The sequence below is a fragment of the Xenopus laevis genome, chromosome 1S (assembly GCF_017654675.1).
Source record: "Xenopus laevis strain J_2021 chromosome 1S, Xenopus_laevis_v10.1, whole genome shotgun sequence".
NCBI lineage: Eukaryota > Metazoa > Chordata > Amphibia > Anura > Pipidae > Xenopus > Xenopus laevis.
The window spans coordinates 27,906,222-27,926,551 of NC_054372.1; the positions used below are offsets into that span (position 1 = coordinate 27,906,222).

The 20,330-nt window shown below is 39.1% G+C and overlaps 1 protein-coding gene across 3 annotated transcripts in view; it reads right to left on the reverse strand.

Annotated features, from left to right (window-relative positions):
* Positions 1-1,612: 1,612 nt before the first annotated feature.
* The window catches only part of tec.S (tec protein tyrosine kinase S homeolog), a 79,468-nt gene continuing 60,750 nt past the window's right edge, over positions 1,613-20,330 (reverse strand). For all 3 annotated transcript variants that reach the window (XM_041579457.1, XM_018243133.2, XM_041579458.1), the window contains exons 3-18: positions 19,579-19,683; positions 18,359-18,440; positions 16,544-16,672; positions 14,501-14,541; positions 13,360-13,541; positions 11,915-11,980; positions 10,633-10,687; positions 9,904-9,983; positions 8,327-8,457; positions 6,921-6,995; positions 5,812-5,983; positions 4,103-4,319; positions 3,839-3,903; positions 3,567-3,685; positions 2,367-2,524; positions 1,613-2,104 (exon numbers count right to left, since the gene is read on the reverse strand). In XM_041579457.1, the coding sequence (XP_041435391.1) occupies positions 2,033-2,104; positions 2,367-2,524; positions 3,567-3,685; positions 3,839-3,903; positions 4,103-4,319; positions 5,812-5,983; positions 6,921-6,995; positions 8,327-8,457; positions 9,904-9,983; positions 10,633-10,687; positions 11,915-11,980; positions 13,360-13,541; positions 14,501-14,541; positions 16,544-16,672; positions 18,359-18,440; positions 19,579-19,683 (1,749 nt within the window). In that variant the 3' untranslated portion in view covers positions 1,613-2,032. The remainder of the gene's footprint in view (positions 2,105-2,366; positions 2,525-3,566; positions 3,686-3,838; positions 3,904-4,102; positions 4,320-5,811; positions 5,984-6,920; positions 6,996-8,326; positions 8,458-9,903; positions 9,984-10,632; positions 10,688-11,914; positions 11,981-13,359; positions 13,542-14,500; positions 14,542-16,543; positions 16,673-18,358; positions 18,441-19,578; positions 19,684-20,330) is intronic.

Genomic DNA, 20,330 nt, shown 5'->3' on the forward strand with positions numbered 1-20,330 from the left:
CCAGTCCGACACTGTTTACATTAATGAGCTGTTCATCTTTGCGTTAACTTTTAGCATGATAGAGAGTGATATTCTGTGACACAAATGGCTTTCATTTTTATTCAGCAGCTCTCCAGTTTTTATTCAAATTTAGCCTGTCCTCCATATAGAATTGGGTTGAATTTGAATTCCCGTTACAACCGTGGTGCAGAGATCACTATTCCCAGCTATCCATATAGCATTTCAGCAAGGGCAACAGCTAGAAGAGAGCACCTGATGTGCATTTTGCCCAATAAACAGGCTCCCTCAAAGTATGAGTAGCCCTGCATATTAAACGGAACAAAGACACCACCTTGTGGTCATTTCTCATCATTGCCATAAAGCTTCTGTTAAAGGGCATGTAAAAGCAAAAAAATAAAATCCCATTTTTACTTTCTTTAATGAAAAAGAAACCTATCTCCAATATACTTTAATTAAAAAATGTGTATTGTTTTTATAAGAAACCTGACTGTATGCAGTGAAATTCTCCCTTCATTTACTGCTGTAGATAGGAATTGTCAGACGGTCCCTAACTGCTGAGCAGGGAAACAATCATACTTATGAACAGCAGGGGGAGCCCCCGCCTTACTTCCCAGCCATGCAGAACTCAAGCAGCTTTGTTTATGACGATCCCTAAGTAGCTCAGACCACACTGAGCATGTGCACAGTCTTAGTCTTGCAAAGATATTTAACAAAGTTACAAGATGGTGACCCCCTGTAGCCAACTTTGAAAGCATAAATTATATGTTTGATTAGGCTTGTGGTGCAGTAAGTTCATGTTTATATTTACTATACAAAATACAGCATTTCTAGCATGCCCTTTAAGCAGAGCTCTGGTTGTATGTGTATGATTGTAAATAACTACAATATCTAACTTATACAAGTATACAAGTATAAGCAAATTACATGGCAGCTTCATATACAGAAGGACACAACGTGCACTAGTTCTGCATTAGCAGCAGTGCATTGATTTCCAACATCTTTAGTGTAATTGTTTCTAACCAAACCACTTTACCTGTATCTGTGCCCAATGGGTTTAATCTACGGCCTCTTCTTCTCTCTTTCTCATTCTCTCTTTCTCAACCTCACAACACCCTTTGGCTTGTCCTATTACCTTTACACACTGATGTTACTTCCCTGCCCTGTTCTCAAACCCTGCCGTTCAGGCAAAAATCATGTATTGTCTCACTGACGTAGAATCCTTATGGCTGCTCACCCCCTGTCCCCTCACTGGTCCACCTCTGACATCACCAGTCAGTCCCCAAATATCATTGTTGCAACCCCCTATGACACCTGCTCTGTCCCTTGTCTGGACCAGCCACCCATTAAAAGGCAGCAACCCTATTCCCAAAGCAGGTGTTTAGGGGGTAATTTAGACCCCTCTCTTGCTTACTCAGCCCACACTGGATCCCTGATAGGGAACATTACAAAAATGACATCCCTTTACCTCTAATACATAAATCTAGGCCCTTATACTTTACAGGATAAACAAATGAAGCCTATTACTAGCTGATCTCCCGGAATCTCATCTCTACCCACTCCATCCACATCCATCCGTCTTGTATTCATCAAGGTGTAATAAGCAGGCCTCACAGTAGTGACATTTTTTATTCCATATAAATATATTAAATATATACAACGTACAGATTAAATATGCTTGGTACGTACAAGAAAAATCCAAATTTCATTAGATTTTAACAGTTGGGCAGGTTTGTTTTGCCGCTCGCATAAAAAAAAAAAAGAATTTCATTCAATGTGCTGAAAACTTGTTGAGAATGACTTTCAGCCCTTACAGATGAAATGGTTAAGGTTTCTCCATCCAACATAGGTCTGTGGTCATAAGGCCTCCGGGAACCACCGTTGGTTTCTTCTTAGTGTTCCATCTTCTGTTCTGTAAACCATGCAGAATCCACAGAACCGAAGCAGAACACCATAGACTGTCAGTAGGCTGGACATTCTACCAGGCAAAGTACTAGTTCACAAACGTCATTAGAATGTCTTTGAAATGTTCTGTTCATATTTCCCCTTCTAATATGAATTCTATTTGTTTCATCAGATCGAAGAATTTGGGCCTTCCTTCGGGCTTCTAGAATTAAAAAACATATCACAATTAACGGCCTTCTTAAAAACATACTGGCAAAAACTCACAGGCACAGAGTGGCAGACTATGTTATAAGCTCCCATTTGTTAAGTTCCATCTGGTGGACCAGTCATATTATTATTATTATTTATTATAGTATAGCAATGGCTGATATGCCACTTTTCCCTCCACAGAGCGGTTTGGCCATAAAGCCACAACATTTTTCCTTTAGGCATTTTTTATGAAAGTGAATACGTGAAAGCCATACCTCATGCCAGCAGGCCATCATCACACTGAATATGATTTTGTTGGCCAGCTTTGGCCGATACAGGCGTTCTCCTCTTGTTACCATCTCTACCACTTCCACATTGGAATACGACTCAAATGGCATTTTGCCCTCAGTGAACACTTCCCACATTAACACACCTGAAATAATGGAATGGAAAATCATTCACCCTTCTGGATGTTTGGAAACATGTTTATTTTAAAGAAACCTTTTGGAGCAGGCACTCCATGAAGGCAAACTTCCACCAGGCAAATAGTTCAAAGTGAAGAAAGTTTATTGTGTCCACAGCCTTACGCGTTTCGTGTCATAAAAACTTAATCATAGGCTATGATTACGTGTTTATGACACAAAACGCAGTTTTAGCCTATGGGGGAACCCATAGAACCTATTTGGAGTCAATTGGTGGACTTCACAATCGAAGGGCTTTTTTGGAAAAACTTTGAATCTAATTCGATCGAATGCGCCATTATTTCAATTCGTATGATTCAATAGAAAACTGACCTATTCGGCCAAAAAAAAAAGCTTCAATTTCTGCTGGTCTTTTTGAATTCGGATTTCGAAGTTTTTCAAATTCGAAATTCGACCCTTGATAAATCTGCCCTATACACTTGCATATGCATCTACTCAAGCAGCCATTATGCAATAAAAAACTGCTCTTTGTCCTTGAGTTAAACTGTGGATGCATATTACATAGTATTTACACAGTATTTTACACAGTGTAGTTACAATCTCCCAGTTTTTATTTCAACATTTCTACAGCCTCCCAAGCCAGAGATCATAACAGCAGCTCTCCCCGAAGGTCTCTTCTTAATAGCCTATAGACACGGTGCCTCCATCCTCTGAAGTTTGGGAACCTCCAGTTTACTCATTACCCCATCCCAGCGGAGCTTATAATGTGGCTTCCTTAACACAACTATCAAGCACACACACACACACACACATAGGGGCCATATTCACACAGAAACATTTAACCAAGTGCTGTCTTCCTGGACCTGGAAACTGGAACATCCAGTGCAATCGCACACAAACCAACAAAAACTCACACACACAGTTCACCCTGGTTGGAATCAAATCCAAAACCTAGGCTTGTTGTAGCAATGCTACCTCAATAATATAATCATACTGTTCTAGAACAAAACTGTGTAATTGCTGTACAAATGTAAGAAGTAAAAATTGTCTTACCAAATGACCATACATCAGATTTACTGCTAAATTTGCTGTAGTTAAAAACCTCTGGAGGTGACCATTTTACTGGGAATTTTGCCCCACAGGAGCTTGTGTACTGGTCATCAAGGACGTACCTAATAATACAGAAGAGTGTCAGCCATGAAACATTTATGCCTCCCCTTGTACCCTTTCTATAGTTCTCTCCATTTCTTCTAAAGAATATATTGCCTGCATCTGTGTAACTCTCACAAGTACAACAGACCTTCCAAACGTTAGATCATTCTTACCTTGTCATTCCAAAATCAGATACTTTTACTACCCCAGTTTCATTTACTAAGCAGTTCCTGGCGGCCTATAACAGAAAAGATATATTGTAAGCTTCTGCATCTGTCCGGCAAACAGGCAGTAATACCAGTAATAAAGACTGAGAAGATCCTGGTATTAATCAGTTAATAAGAGTATATAAGCACTAGCTACATCTACACAAATATGAGAATACTAAATACATGCACACAAAATAATTTGAAATATATTATGCACTTTGTTCTTACCAAATCTCGATGAATGCAATTACTCTGCTCCAGGTAGCTCATGGCTTCACACACATCTTGGCACATACTGAGCAGAATGTCTGGGCTGAACTGCCCGTGTCTTTGGCGCAAATAATTGAGCAGGCAGCCATGTTCCATGAATTCAGTTACGATGTAAATTGGCCGTCGTTGTGTGCAAACACCGAACAGCTGCACTAATTTAGGGTGAGCCAGTTTCCTAGAAGAGAAACAATCCCATCAGTATAATAGCAATGGGAATGAAAAGAAAACACTTCAGTTAAAGGAGAAGGAAAGCCATTTTACACTTCGGGGTTCCAAAAGTTAGTCAACCCCAAGTGATTATATTTACTTACCTGACACTCGGGCCCGGTGCTCCTATCAACAGAAAACTGCACTGGCCCGGGGTTCTGCCAGCAAGCCCCGCGGAACGATCCTCTTCACTTTTCAATTTTCCCAGGACAGACGCATGAGCAGTAGAATGAAATAACCGGCTTTTTAATTAAAGTTTGGCTTTTCGCTCTATTGCGCATGTGCAACCACGAGCTGAAAGAGGAGGCCGGAAGAGGATCGCTCCATGGTGCTCGCTGGAAGAACCCCGGGACGGTGCAGTTTTCTGCTGATAGGAGCACCAGCCTGGAGTGTAAGTAAATACAACAACTTGCGGGTGCCTAACTTTTGGCACCAAGTGTAAAGTGACTTTTCTTCTCTTTTATAGAACCAGAACAGGTATAGGGAAGAACTGAAAATAAGGGCATTACAGGCATAAAGGCCTCAGCCACCAATTAGATTCTACAATTATCTGTCTCTTGTTTATATAGGACAAACATTGTACATAGATTCTTATGAAGAAAGTTTAATCATATGTATATAAATCTCTGCACCATTGGATTGTACACTCTAATTACGCCTTTAACTAGTGCAGAAAATCTATGGTCAACTGGAAATCTAAAACTTTTATAAAGAGTATCCTGGCCAGGTGCCCCCCCTGACACTGAGGGTACATGGCACTGACTTTTGAGCACAGTTATCCCTAGCTGAATTCTGTCAGTTACGTCCTACTTCCTGATTCTTACAAGTACAATCAAAACAAATCAGCAGTTAACTTAGAAGCCCTTTATATATCCTAATGTTCAAAAAGAGAGTATACTGCCCAACTGTTCCTTCTAAATTCTGAGTGCTTATTCCAGAGTTAATATAGAATTAACTCCAAAATCAGAAGTGGGTAGGCAATAGAGTCACATGCCTAGTGCGTAATGCTGGCACAATAGCTAGGCAATATCTCCTCTGCCTTCCTTCCCGTAGTTTCCACCCTTTTGAATGGCTGGCACACAGAATCTCCCTGCTGCTGTCTTACTACATGGGGATTTGGGGTGTCAGGTGGATGACGAGCTAAGGTGATAAGCAGGAGGGAAGTGGGACAACCAGGGTGCGGCTTGCCTTGAGCCCAGCCCTATCAACAACCATCATCCCCCTTGATATGACCTACAGATTCCAGAAGGATGTCATACTGCCTTTTTCAGATGTTCAGGAACATCTGGATTGTAGCAGGCCTACTAAAACGGATACTGACCATACCTACTAAAAACATCATTCTATTAACTAGGTGTATTATAACCTCCATCACTGTTTGGTGGGAAACATTTGGTCATTTGGTTTCTCAATGAATTTTTGGGAAACATTACATTCTTTTTTGTTTGATAAACACTCACATCATAACTTTAGCTTCCTCTATGAAATCCTCTTCAGACATTGCACCTTCTCGAATTGCTTTAATTGCCACTTTGTACTGGGCCCGCCATTTTCCAAGACGTACGACACCAAATAAGCCGCTTCCCAGTTCCTTCATGAATGTGAGCTCAGAAGGGTTTATTTCCCATTTATCTGCACAAAAAGAAATTGTTTTCAGGAAAATTTAACCTTTAAAAAACTAAAATTGAGTCCTATTTGACGCATTTTTGCAATTTACGTAACTTTTTTTAGGGTGGTGACACACACTAAGATTCCGGGGAGATTAGTTGCCCAGCATCAAACCTGCTCTTCTTCGTGCAACTAACCCCCCCGAAAATCCTTTCCGCCGGCTAGAATGTAAATCGCAGGTGGGATGGCACACGGAGCGCTTCATTTTCCGAAGTCGCCCAAAGTTTCCTTGTGAGGCACCAGTCACATTCTAACCAGCGGGATGTCTTTTTTAGTATGTTATAGAATGGCCAATTAAATTGGCCATTCTATAACATACCTTTAAATTACTTTAAATTAATTTTAGTATGATGTAGAAGGATATTCTGAGACAATTTGCAATTGGTTTTCATTTTTTATTATTTGTGGTTTTTGAGTTATTCAGCTTTTTATTCAGCAGCTCTCCAGTTTGCAATTTCAGCAATCCGGTAGTTAGGGTCCAAATTACCCTAGCAACCATGATTGATTTGAACACTGAGATATGAATAGGAGAGGCCTGAATAGCATGATGAGTATAAAAAAGTAGCAATAACAATGCATTTGTAGCTTTACAGAGCACTTGCTTTTTAGATGGGGTCAGTGACCCCCAGTTGCTAGAAAGAGTAAGAAGAAAAAGGCAAATAATTAAAAATGAAGGCCAATTGAAAAGTTTCTTAGATTTGGCCATTCTATAACATACCTACTAAAAGTTAACTTAAAGGGGAACAACCCCTTTAATGCAAACTGCTAATATAACAAATGTTGACAAACTTTGTCAGTTTCCAACTTTTAACATAATCTGATGGAAGTTTGAGTTGACCATTATAATACTAAATGGATCATCCACTAGAACAGTTTACACAGTGATTACCGATCACCATACCATAACTGAATCCCGCTGTCATTGGTGCAGACTTGTTTTTTGAGCATAATGGGTAACGGAGCCTGGTGACAAGACCTTGAGAAAAAGAAACGGTGTGTTTAATACAACTGGTACATTTACTACCTTCTCAGAAAGATTCAAGAGCTTCAAAGATGTATTGTCATATGTAGAGTACAGGGTACACAGAACAATGAAATTCTTACTTGAATGTTCACAGACAACACAATTAACACTAATTAAGTGCAACATTACAATACAAATAATAATAATTACAATACAGAACAAAGGCTATGAGCTACAAGCCAGGAGGGCCATGAATATAACCACCATGCATTGCTTGCAATAAATTACATTTCCAAGATAAAAACTGCAAAGTATGACAAACACCTTTGCTACTTTCATTTGGGTTTCACTAGGACAAGCCCTATTATAGTCTTTACACTGTGTGCATGAAGTTGCTAACCCAAACAAAATGCAAATCAGATTTAACAGATTATTATTCGACCATTTCAGACTGGCCCGCCACCAGGCGACCCGAAAAACTGCCAGGTGTCGGTGGGCCCGCCTGCTCATTCTTCCATTTGCTTTGTATGCCTGTATCATGGCTATTCCCCAATTCTAAATTCTTTATGATTACAAACAAAAGAAATGCAGGGAAGGATGGATGATAATATCTAAGGAGAAGTAATTAAGAGAAGAAAAAAAGTGAGAGAAGAAAAAATTAAAAATTGTTTGGAGAGTGGGCCTGTGGTCTGAGGTTTTTGGGTGGATCCCTGGCCCTACACTGTTATTCTGCCCTTATAAACAATATATATTTGAACAGCTCACCACTTACAAAATATTCATATAAAAATGGGATGCAATAAGGGTCTGACAACTTAATCCAAACATTGTTATAGAACAGTGATCCCCAACCAGTGGCTTGAGACTGGACTGGGAGTCAAAATAGGCCCTGCCATTCCAAGTACAAAGAGGCCCAAACAGCCCCCTACCAGCCCACTATTTGGTAACTTTCTATGGAACCATACAGCAGCCCCTCTGGCATTTGCCAGACCCCACAGATTGCCAGTCCGGGCCTGCGAGAGTAACATGTTGCTCACCAACCCCCTGGATGTTGCTCCCTGTAGCTTTAAACCTGTGCCTATTTCTGTATCCCTGTTTTTTCACACTTGTGTTGCTCCCCAGCTCTTTTTATATGGGAATGTGGCTCCAAGATAAAAAAAAAAATTGGGGACCCCTGTTCTAGAAGATTCAGCATGATAGGTAGGTACATAAAAAGGGAGAGATCCCCCATTTTTTAAAGGAAAGTCAGATTCTTAAAGTAAAATCCGCAGAGAATATTGTCTGGACTGTCACATTTATGTTTCCCACCCATACTTACTCCACAGAAAGTTGCCCGTGCTTACCAGCTGCATTGTGCTTATGGTACTCAATCATCTCTGGGATTGTGTCAAAGACGTGTTTTTCAGCTAAGTAGTACTTCTTCGGATATGGTGTTTCTTTGATATGGTAGTGTCTTATGTACGTGGAGCCTTCTCTGAAACCCAACATATAATAACGTTATTCTTAATCAAGAGTCATAGGGGTATATTTTTTTATATTCGCCCATCCCTATTTATAGGCAAATCTCTGCTAAGATGCACTATGGGCCATATTTATCAAAGAGTGAAGTTAGAGATCACCACAGTCCTCTAGAGTGAATTACCACCACTTTCCATTCATTTCTATGAGATTTTTAAAAGCGTATTTATCAATGGGTCAAAATGAAATTTCGACCTTTGATAAATACGCCTTTAAAAATGCCATTGAAATTAATGGAGAGTGGCGGAATTTCACTCTAGCGGACTGGGCGATCTCTAACTTCACTCTTTGATAAATATGGCCCATAGTGCATCAGAGATTTGCCTATAAATAGGGATGGGCGAATTTGACCTGTTTAGTTTCGCCAAAAATTTGTGCGAAATGTCACAGACACCCATTAAAGTCTATGGGCGTCAAAAAATTTTTGTCACGCAGCGAAATTATTTTGACGCGCTTCTTTTTTTTTTGAATCACGACACCATACAAGTCTATGGGCGTCATTTTTGCAGCGAAACAAGGTGAAAAAATTCGCCCATCCCTACCTAGTAAGTTAGCATGAACACAGTAATTATTCTGTTTAAACTTTACAATTTCATAATATTTTTTACAAAGCTCTGAGGTATTTTTATACAGGCATGGGACCTGTTTTCCAGAATGCTCAGAACCTGGGGTTTTCCAGATCACAGATCTTTCCATAATGTAGATCTTCATACCTTAAGTCCACTATAAACATGATATATAAACATTAAAAAAAAATTGGCTGATTTTGTTCCCAATAAGGAATAGTTATATTTCAGGTTGAATAAAGTACAAGGTACTGTTTTTATTATTACAGAGAATTTCTTTTTAAAGAAATTTGGATTATTTGGATAAAATGGAGTTTATGGGAGACTGCCTTTCCATACATAGGAGCATGCTGGATAATGGGTTTCCAGATCCCATACCTGTAAATACAAATCTATATAAAATGCTATTTAAATGATTAGGTTTATTTAGGCAAGGCCCAAGTGGTGTCTGCCATTGTACAATTCACAAGTCAGGTGCAACCATACTTGAGCTGTTTGATCCTAACTCCAACAGATGCCCTTTCTAAGGGTGAGTATTGTGGGCAACAACTATGATACTATGGACCTTTTTTTACACTTTGCACCTTTCTCCATTTTAATTGATTTTAGCACCTTGCTCCCCACTGGTAAATAAGCTTTATATTTTTGTAAAATAAAACTTAATTATATCGGCGTGTCTCTATGTAGAAGTATGAAACTCTCCTTGAGAGTGCTCAGTAACTTGACCTGCAAGCATGAGTGCATATTATTGCCTTATTATATATTTAGAATTAATTGATGGATTCATATTTTAATTCATGTTATGGAGTAACATGATGGATTCTTTTCTTACTTACCCTCCGTATTTTGTATAAAGTGACACCGTATATAGTCCAGCTTGACTTGAGTTTCTTACAATAAAGCCCCCTTCTTTATCCTACAAGTTAAGACACCTGAGATTAGTTATCATTCACATTACTATTTTATGATTTTGCATCTGTAAGTATATGTGCTGTTCATTTACCTGACAGCAAATAACTGGCACACAGGCAATTGTACATACAGAACACACACACAAAATTAGTTACAGGTAATCTGAATGCCCCAAATACATTTCTGGAAGTTATAATTATATGCAATATATATATTGATATATAATTATACTGACTGTGTGCACTCTTAGCACCTATAATACACATGACCCAGTTACATTTTCTTCTCTATGTTCATCCAACGCTTTACTCTGCTTCACTACCCTTTTGTTGTTTTTGACCTTCATTTGTTCTTTCTCCTCTTAGGTGGTTCTCTAATATTTACTCCTGTTTTCCCACTTCTGTCTTCCTCTCATTTTATCTTTCCGTTTTAAACATTTTTCCTCCTTTCCTAATCTTCAAATGTGCTTTTCCACTATCTCTATTATGCTCTTTCCTTCTCCACATTCGCTCTTGACCCTTTTCTTCTCTCCAAACTTTTCCATAATGTTCTCCTGCTTCCATTATGTACCCCATTGCCTTTTGCGCCTTTCCTTCTCTCATTTCAGCCAAACCTCCCCATATTATCTTTCGAAACAGTGCCAGAATGCATACCTCACTTTTAAGTAGCTGCTCTGCTTTACTTCGGTTCATATTTCTGCTGTACCATCTAAGAAAAACACATGGACAAGGTTACGTTCAGGTTTCTGAGATGTACAACTCTTTTATAAATTGTTTATATAATTGATTTTCGTATTTACAGATCCCCAAAAATAGTGTACAGCACAATGCTTCTTCCACATGAATTAATGTCATGCACCATGATCACTGAAATAATCCAGTCCAGAAACCTAATAAACTAATTTATGTGGCTATTTTTTTCTTTAATGAAAGGCTAACCATATCAGGCACGACTCAATAAAACAATGAGACAAATTCAGGTGGGGTGAGGTGACTTTCTGTTGTGAAAAGTGTAAAATGCTATGTATACAGGGTAGTTAGTGGTACCAGTTTTTAAAAACACTTTAGGTCACAATTTTCACTTATATAAAATCATTATAGAGCTTTATACATATTATACTATAAGAAATTACACTGGCTTTTTTTAGTCACCAGTATGTACATTTATTTACATTATTTTCCTGACACTTGGGGGCACATTTATCAAGGGTCGAATTTCGAGGGTTCATAAACCCTCGAATTCGACCCTCAAAGTTAAATCTTTCGAATTCGAATATCGAATTCAAAGGATTTATCGCAAATGAAGTAAAAATCATTCGATCGAATGATAAAATCCTTTGAATTGAACGATTCGAACAATTTTAAGCGATCGATCGAAGGATTTTTATACGATCAAAAAAATGTTAGAAAAATGCTGGGGAAGGTCCCCATAGGCTAACATTACACCTCGGTAGGTTTAAAGTGGCGAAGTATGTAGCCAAAGTATTTTTTAAAGAGACAGTATTTAGACAATCGAATATTCGAATAGTCGAACGATTTTTACTTTGAATCATTCGAATCATTCGATTCGATCAAATTCGACCCATTCGATGGTCGAAGTACCCAAAAAAATACTTTGAAATTCGAAGTTTTTTTCATTCGAACCCTTCACTCGAGCTTAGTAAATCTGCCCCATAGGAATGCAATAGATTAACATCATTCTCATAAACTTCTACCACACTGTCTTTCATTAAAACAAAAACTGTATTTAACCCTACTGATATTATTTCTTATTATTATAGTGTTATTTTCTATATGAAAGGGCAGGTCCCTCTTTCCCACTTGTATCGGTTATTGGTTGTTTTTGTATGTAAATTTCATATGTTTAATGCTGACACTTTATAAATATATGTTGTTATTATTATTATTAATAATAATCATACTAAAGAATACTTACTCATATTGATCTAGATTGTCTGATGTCTTCTCCGTTACATAGTTGCTTGGAATATAGCCTTGTTGTCTGAAATAAGAAGGGTGCATTGTTTACCCTAAGAAGCACAGTCACTCGCACTGAGAAACATACGAACATGTATTTATCAACACTGGGCAAATATGGATTCAGATGCTCAGGCTTGGGAGTGCCAGGATCCACAAGGTGCAGGACAGCAATGTACTGTACTTACTACCTGCCTGTAGGCATTATTATTCCAGCTTGTGGTGTAGAGTACAGCCTATTCCTCTGAAGTAGTCTGTGCATAAGCACAAAGGGATCCTATTTTGCTTCTTGTTTATCCATGTATGTATAACTTTATTTGTGAAGCGCTGTTAAGGAGCAGCAGCGCTGTACAGTGCATAAAAGTACTCTATATATATATATATATATATATATATATATATATATATATATATATATATATATATATATATATAAAAGTAGGTCCCTGCCCAGTAGATCTTGCACTTAAATCTGGGGCTATAATAAATGAGCCCCACAGACATATACATTGATACAAGGTACTTGTACTCAAGCACTCACCTTTTTAAGAAAAATAAATAATTAACATTCAAATGCTTGTGATTCTTTTTGCAGCTAAGAGTTAATATGAAAATAATTCGAACTCATAGGTCACATCAGCTCATAAGTTATAGCTAGATCACAGGTTTAGTAGAAACTGGTACTGTGGGTGTATCTTTAAAGGCTTAACAGTTAATTTTACAGTTTTGAATCTTTAAAACCGTGTTGGTTGTGTGGACTACACTATGATTTTGTATTAGGTCAGTTAATGGATTAGTGCATTGCTACCAACTATTGAGCACACACATGAAGATAACAAGACGCTTCTTAACAGCTGCATATAGTTGTGAGGTCCTGTATAGGGATGCACCGAATACACTATTTTGGATTCAGCCAAACCCTTGAATCCTTTGTGAAAGATTCAGCTGAATACTGAACCGAATCCTAATTTGCATATGCATATTAGTGGTGGGAAGGGGAAAACATTATTTACTTCCTTGTTTTGTGATGAAAAGTCACACGATTTCCCTAGCTGTCCCTAATTTGCATATGCAAATTAGGATTTGGTTCAGACGGGCAGAAGGATTCGGCCTCTGAATCCTGCTGAAAAAGGCCTAACCCTGGCCGAATCCTGAACTGAATCCTGAATTCAGTGCATCGCTAGTCCTATACTAATACCAGATAAACTGCCAAGTGTCTCTAGAGATCTATGGTTCCAGAGGATCTAATATACTTGTAACTATGTCTGTCCTAGAGAATACAAAACTACAGGCCATAATGTACTAAATGTATGTATAAAGTTTAGCTAGATATGTACATTATTAACTCAATTAATTGTAGCTGTGCTAAAACCACACAACATGCCATCCATACACCATACGCACCCATATTTATCCCTTGCTTTCCACCAATGAGCATCCTTCTTTTCCATCACAAAATATTCTTCTCCAGTCACTAGCCGGAGATCATGCGGTTCAACTGGATGGAAGTCAAACATTGCTATTACAGTTTCTTGTCCATTATCCTCAGGTTCTGGGTCTGGAGGACGTGGAGGTGGTGGTCTTGCCTAATGCCAAAAGATAGCAAAATAATGTTTGTATTGAGTTAGTGCTGCTTTGCATTGACTTTGTATACTTGTTCAAATCATTGTATATCTTGAATAAAGATCTTTGTGACTCTTTACAACTTTAGTAACAAATTTGCTTCCATAGTCCATATTTGAATAATACTTCACTTTACAAGTATTTCGTCTTGATACATTAGTCAAAGCAAAATTATTAGGATGACTGTTGTCACGACCGACACCCAATACCAGAACAAGTGCCAAGCACCCTGGTCTCGGCTCGGCTTCACCAGTAGTGTGACCACCGTTGGGCTTCGGGAGGAGCCCTCAGCTTACTTGGGTGCCACCTGGACTTAACGAGGGGTACAAGGCGAGATGTTCTGGCTGGCAAAGGGGCACGGCTGTTAGCAAAGTCTTTTTGGGTCACGGTATAAAAGGATTAGGCAGAAGGATGGTCAGACAGGCTGGGTCGAGGCAGGCGGATATCAGAATCGTCAGGCAGGCAAGGGTCAAACCAGGTTGTCATTTAAGGGGTTAAGCTGGAAGAGTTGTCATAGGCAGGCAAGGGTCAGGATACAGAATGCTGAGTAGTCAAGAACAGGCTGGGTCAAACACGGGTAATCAAACAAACAGGATACAGATCAGATGCACAAGGCTCAGGAAACCACTAGAAACCAAGTTTTATCACGGGCATCTGTCAGTCAGTCAGAATGGGCCTTTTATAGGGGAAAGAATTGGTGCCAAAAATGTGCACATTCGCGCCAAAACGTGCTGGCGTGTTTGCGCCTATAAACAACATGCAGGCGCGCTGCGCACGCCCTAAGGAACGCAAGATGGCGCAGGAAGAGGACCACGCGGCGGGCGTCCCCACTGCCCCACTAGACCACCAGGGCAGGTAGGTTTTATTACAACTGTTCAATATTTGTGTGTATACGAATATTTGCAAAGACTGTAATTCTTACCCTAATAGCATCTGGTGTGGGAGGTAGAGGTTTCCTTGTGACTAAAAAAAAAAAATTATGATTAGTGGTGGAAAAGGAAAAGAACGTGAAGTATAAGATTGTTAGGTTCAAACAATGGTGATTCTGACTCTATTTCTATGTACTATACTCCAAAATGGATGGGGGTTGGAGCAAGATGATCAATTATTTGATGTAAATCTTGTTAAACAAAAGTGCATTTTTTTATTTATTTTTTAAAAGTTGATAGTCAAGTTTTGCATCAACAGAATCTGTGTCACATTGTTGCTTTAGGTCTATGACAAATGTGGCTTCTCAAGAAGTCAAAACGCCCACTTTTCACCACCAACATCTGCCGTAGTCGGATTGTTTCTCCGTCTATGACAGGGAAAGTGGTGACAAGATGACATGGTTCACCTGCTTGCCTTGCTTTCAGTAGCGGTGATCTTTAGTGCCTCTCTGTGTCTCTAATAAATTATTGCATACAAGATTCTTAAAGCAACAGAATAAGATACATTTAGAAAGACCAGGGACAGAAAGGCAAAAGCACTAAGTGGGCACAAGAAGTCCCCCCGTTGTGCTCATTTATGGGGAATTTCTGCCCTGGGTTAGGCTGTCCTCTGCATTTAGTGCAAGCTAAAAAAAAAACAATTTTGATATGCAGAGCGCATGATCAGTATGTACAGGCCAAACCTGTTATTATCACCTACCATAGGTAGCACAGGGCCTCATCACCGCTCCCTTGTAAGTCTGAATGACATGCAAGTTAGTAGACTGGTAGTGGACAGTGAATGCCTCCCCCTGTCCCTCATAAATATAATGTTGCTGAATGCAGACGGTGTTGTATTCATGGGGTGGCACAGAGACCTGCAGCAATTGAAGTAGCTAAAGGAGCCTTTATATATTTATAATACACTAGTCCCATAAATACCCTGGGAAATATATCTTTGTAAATGGTGCTTGGTGTTGTCATGTTATAATTGCTTCTTAGAAAAAGATAATGTAACCCCTAACCTAATAATAAAACGAATTACCAAAACATTGATTTTTTTTAACATTTTCCACAACCAGCCCCACTGAGGCTTTACAAACATTTATACATAATCACCTACAAAGCTTCTAGTTAATTTTCACAGAGGGGCTTCTATAGGGGAAATTAAATAAGGTATAGTTGGATCTCCGTTATGAAGACCAGAGGTCTAGGTAGAATTTGATTACACTGGGGTAGGGGTCATTATTTTATTATTATTTATCACTAAAATTTGGGTATAAGCAAAAAAAAGCTCTGTGGGTGACTGGCAGTATTTACAGATATTTACCGTATTACCAAATCATAGCCACTGAAAAGGAGTGGGTGTGCAGACACACAGCATACTGTTAAAAGCATGGGTGCAGGAGGAAGCAGGGACCGAAGACATAAATATATATACATATATATTGGCAAAATGCTTAATATAACACCATAAAACTATATGGAAGTGTTTATAAAGCTATAAATAAAATGGCAGGATATGCTGCTCTTTCATTTGGGTCTCCGTTTCCTCAATTTCCTCAAACCAACACGTTTTGCAATGTCCTTGGACATTGCAGAACCATGTGATGATGTTAAACATAAACAGAGACTGGTTTTAATTTAAAAGAATTGAATACAATGTAAGCAAATGTAGAATATAAGAAAAAAATATTAATTATATGCAATATGCTATATATATATATATATATATATATATATCAGTCTACTGCGTATATGCACTCCAAGGCAACTTTTCTTCCGTATGCGACGTTTGTAATTTATGTATATCCACGAATATCAAAAACCGCCACACCCATATAAAAATCTTCACCTCTTTATTTACATCATATCAGAGTCCAACGTTTTGGTCCTCATTAAGGAAAAGGTCCTAATGAGGACAGAAACTTTGGACTCTGATATGATGTAAATAAAGAGGTGAATATTTTTACATGGGTGTGCCAGTAAGTTTAAGCTATTTGTAAATATATATATATTTTCATATTTGAAATTATGAAATATATAAGGACACTTACAGTCTCCAAAAAGGTTGTACTCTTCACATCCCGGGGCCAGTTTTTCCGTTTGCCTGCAACACTGATAAACCCCGTCTGCCCAAAACTGGGGGTGGTATTTAGACATAATAAAGCTGTTGTTCTTTATTTCTGCAAGTGGACGCATATCAAGATATTGCTATTAAACACTTCAAATATGTAAATATTAGGAATAAAAAAAATTAGAAAAAAACTATAAACTAACCCAGAGCTGGTAAAGTGACCAGTCTGTACAGTACAGCTTTTTAAATGAAAAGCATGATGTATAAAATTTCATGTACCATGCTTTCTGTTAGTATGAACCAGAATCCTGCTAATATTGCAGACCAATATGTTCTGCCAGGGATGAGGAACACTTAAGGTGGCCATACACGGGCCGATAAAAGCTGCCGATAGACCGAGTCAGCAGCTTATTTGCCCGTGTATGGGGCCCCCCGACGGGCTTCCCCGATCGAGATCTGGCTGAAAGATCTCCATCGGATGGGACAAAAAATCCCGTCGGTTCGCAGCCACATCTGTTCATTGATGCGGTCCTGCAATCCGACCCCCGTTCCCATTCGTTAGGATCCGATCGTTGGGCCCTAGGGCCCACGATCGGATCAGCCCGATATTGCCCACCTCAAGGTGGGTATATCGGAGAGAGATCCGCTCGTTTGGCAACATCGCCAAACGAGCGGATCTCTCCGTGTATGGCCACCTTAACTTATAGCCTGGACAGTTGTACATATAACCCAGACCCCACCTCAAGTGAACTCATCCACCTCAGCTACCCCCCAGACTATACATCCTTACTGATGGGTAACATAAATAGCCAAGAGATAGATGCACTCAACAGAGGGAACGTAACAGAATATGTTGTGTTTGATGGGGATCAGCCTATTTTTATATATATATATATATATATATATAGATAGATCAGGGGTGCCCAAAAGGTAGATCTGGATCTATCAGTAGACCTTTAGCTGATGATCAGTAGATCTCAAGACTCTCAACAAACAACTTGTCTAAATCACCCTCATGTTTCATTCTTTTCATTCAGATATTTATTACATTAAAGGAATAGTTCAGTGTGAAAATAAAAACTTGGTAAATAGATAGGCTGTGCAAAATAAAAAATGTTTCTAATATAGTTAGTTAGCCAAAAATCTAATGTATAAAGGCTGGAGTGAACAGATGTCTAATAAAACAGCCAGAATCCATCTTCCTGCTTTTCAGCTCTATAACTCTGAGTTAGTCAGCGACTTGAAGGGGGGCCACATGGTACATTTCTGTTCAGTGAGTTTGCAATTGACCCTCAGCATTCAGCTCAGATTCAAAAGCAACAGAAATGACCCATGTGGCCCCCCCCTCAAGTCTCTGATTGGTTACTGTCTGGTAGCCAGGGTAACCAGTCAGTGTAAACCAAGAGAGCTGAAAAGCAGGAAGTAGTGTTCTGACTGACTTGTTATACATCAAATCACTCCAGCCTTTATACATTACATTTGTGCCTAACTAACTATATTAGAAACATTTTTTATTTTGCACAGCCTATCTATTTACCCAGTTTTTATTTTTACACTGAACAATTCCTTTAAGGTTACATAACAAATATATGTTTAAATATAACCATATAGATTTTCTCATAAATCAACATGTAAGTAAAGTTTTCCGTGGAACAGCAGCTAACAATGCTTTTATGGATGTAGATCATAATGGGACAACATCACTAAAGGCAGACTCCGCATTAGTAAAGTATTGGGCACTCCTAATATAGATTATAGCAGAAAGAAAATACGGAAAATGGCACCAATACATTACCCTCTTTAATTAATTTCACCCATTTGAATCGACTTTCGGCGGTCGGTGCAAACACATAAAGTGTGTTTGATTCATAAACAATCTGGAAACAGGGAAAAAAGAGACTATTAGTGCAAATCTCTAAAATGTAATTAATATTTAGACAGTTAACACTTGCCTGTATCTGACTTTCTCTCTTCCCCCTGCTGGTCACTAATTGATATCTGGCAGAAGTAGGGATATTTATCAGGTCTGACTCAACGCTAATTAAAGTTGTTTGTGTGACTATGTCGTAGTGTTTTTTACTAAGCTCTCTATCCCAGGTTGGTTTCGGTGTTCGCCAATGACATCAATTGATCTACACACCTGCTCATTGTCTGCCGCCTTTTCCCAGTTGCACAAATAAAAATAAATCATAAAATAGAAATAATGATTGGAAAAAGCAAGATGGCTATAGTCTAGGGGAGCCTGTGCATTAATCCGCTCCTGCCATAGGGCCCAAGTATTCTGGATAACAGGTTCTATTTGTGGAACTTTGCAGATCTGTGCTGTGTCCTCAAAAGCTACAAAAGTATCAAGATTGCCACTGTTATCATCTTCAAAAAAGAATTAAAGCCTAACTAACGAAGTAGACTAGAATTGTTGTACATTATGTTTTGGGCTTCTGTACCAGCCCAAGGCAACCACAGCCCTTTAGCAGTAAAGATCTGTGTCTTCAAAGATGCCCCAGTAGCTCCCCATCTTCTTTTCTGCTGATTCACTGCACATCAGCATCGGGCCCTAGACAGCCTGGCCGGTTGTAGCGGTGCACAGGTGCACGCACATAACGTGGGTGCGCATGTGCAAAAAAACCCACGTGCGATAGAAGAAGCGACACAAAAGGGACATTGCGCATGTACAAAAATGGCCGCACACGCCGACCGGAGCTGGGACCGGGGACTGGACTATGGGTTAGGAGAGGCAGAGAAGGTGCGTGCCTGGCGCCCCCCCAGCTTTGCTCCATAGACACCTGCCCAGTTCGGGGAGATTAGTTGCCCCGAAGAAGAGGAGAGTTGTCGCCGGACGGCTAATCTCCCTGAATCTCTGCCCTTAGAGAAACCTATTCATTGTATATGGATCATACATCATCTTATCACAAATTACCAATTGCATAACTTGCTGGTGCAATATAAATAATGATGGGGATGATTTCAGATGATTCTTAAACTTTTATTCAGGATTCAAAACAAGTCAGTTCTTACCTGAAAGGCAAATTTATATTGGCATGGAATATTATCAGATCCATTCTTTACAAATTCTACACACTTGACTTTTGTAATGTCGACAGATCCTTTCTTATTTTTTTTCTGCAAAGCAAATATAATTAGATATAGCAAAACAAATACACATACAGTATACATACAAATATATACACACAAACACACACACACATATAAGCCTCATTGTATCAGGCCATGTTGCATGGGCTGATCCCATTGCTACTGCAGGCCTACAGAAACCCATCAGGTGAGAGCGCATCAATGCAGCTCTGGCAGAATTTGTAGACCTGGTCAATAGATATCTAATTAATTGTAGGCCAAATATCAATCGGGCAGCCATCAGGAGGCCTCCATACTGCTTACTCAGTCTGGAGGGGCCAAGTCAGTGGCTTATATGAGTCTTTGTTTAACCCTGAGACACAAGGTATGGAAGCGTTTCTCATAAACAGTTTAGTCTCATAAGCAGTTTATTGCTGTGATCTTGTCAAAACAGGTAATTGGAGGCACAATCCTTTTTACTTTGCCTTTCCCGAACATAGACTACTGTCCCTCCCTTAATCACTGCCAGAATGGCCACCGTATTTCCTGTTCCTGTTTTCTTTATCCACTTTTCAGCACCAATAACTTTATACTTCACATTTCAACTTAGAAAGCACTGCCACCTAGTGGCCAAACTAACTATACATTAGATATTTAAAGGACCAGTAACATCAAAAAAATTTTTTTAAAAATTC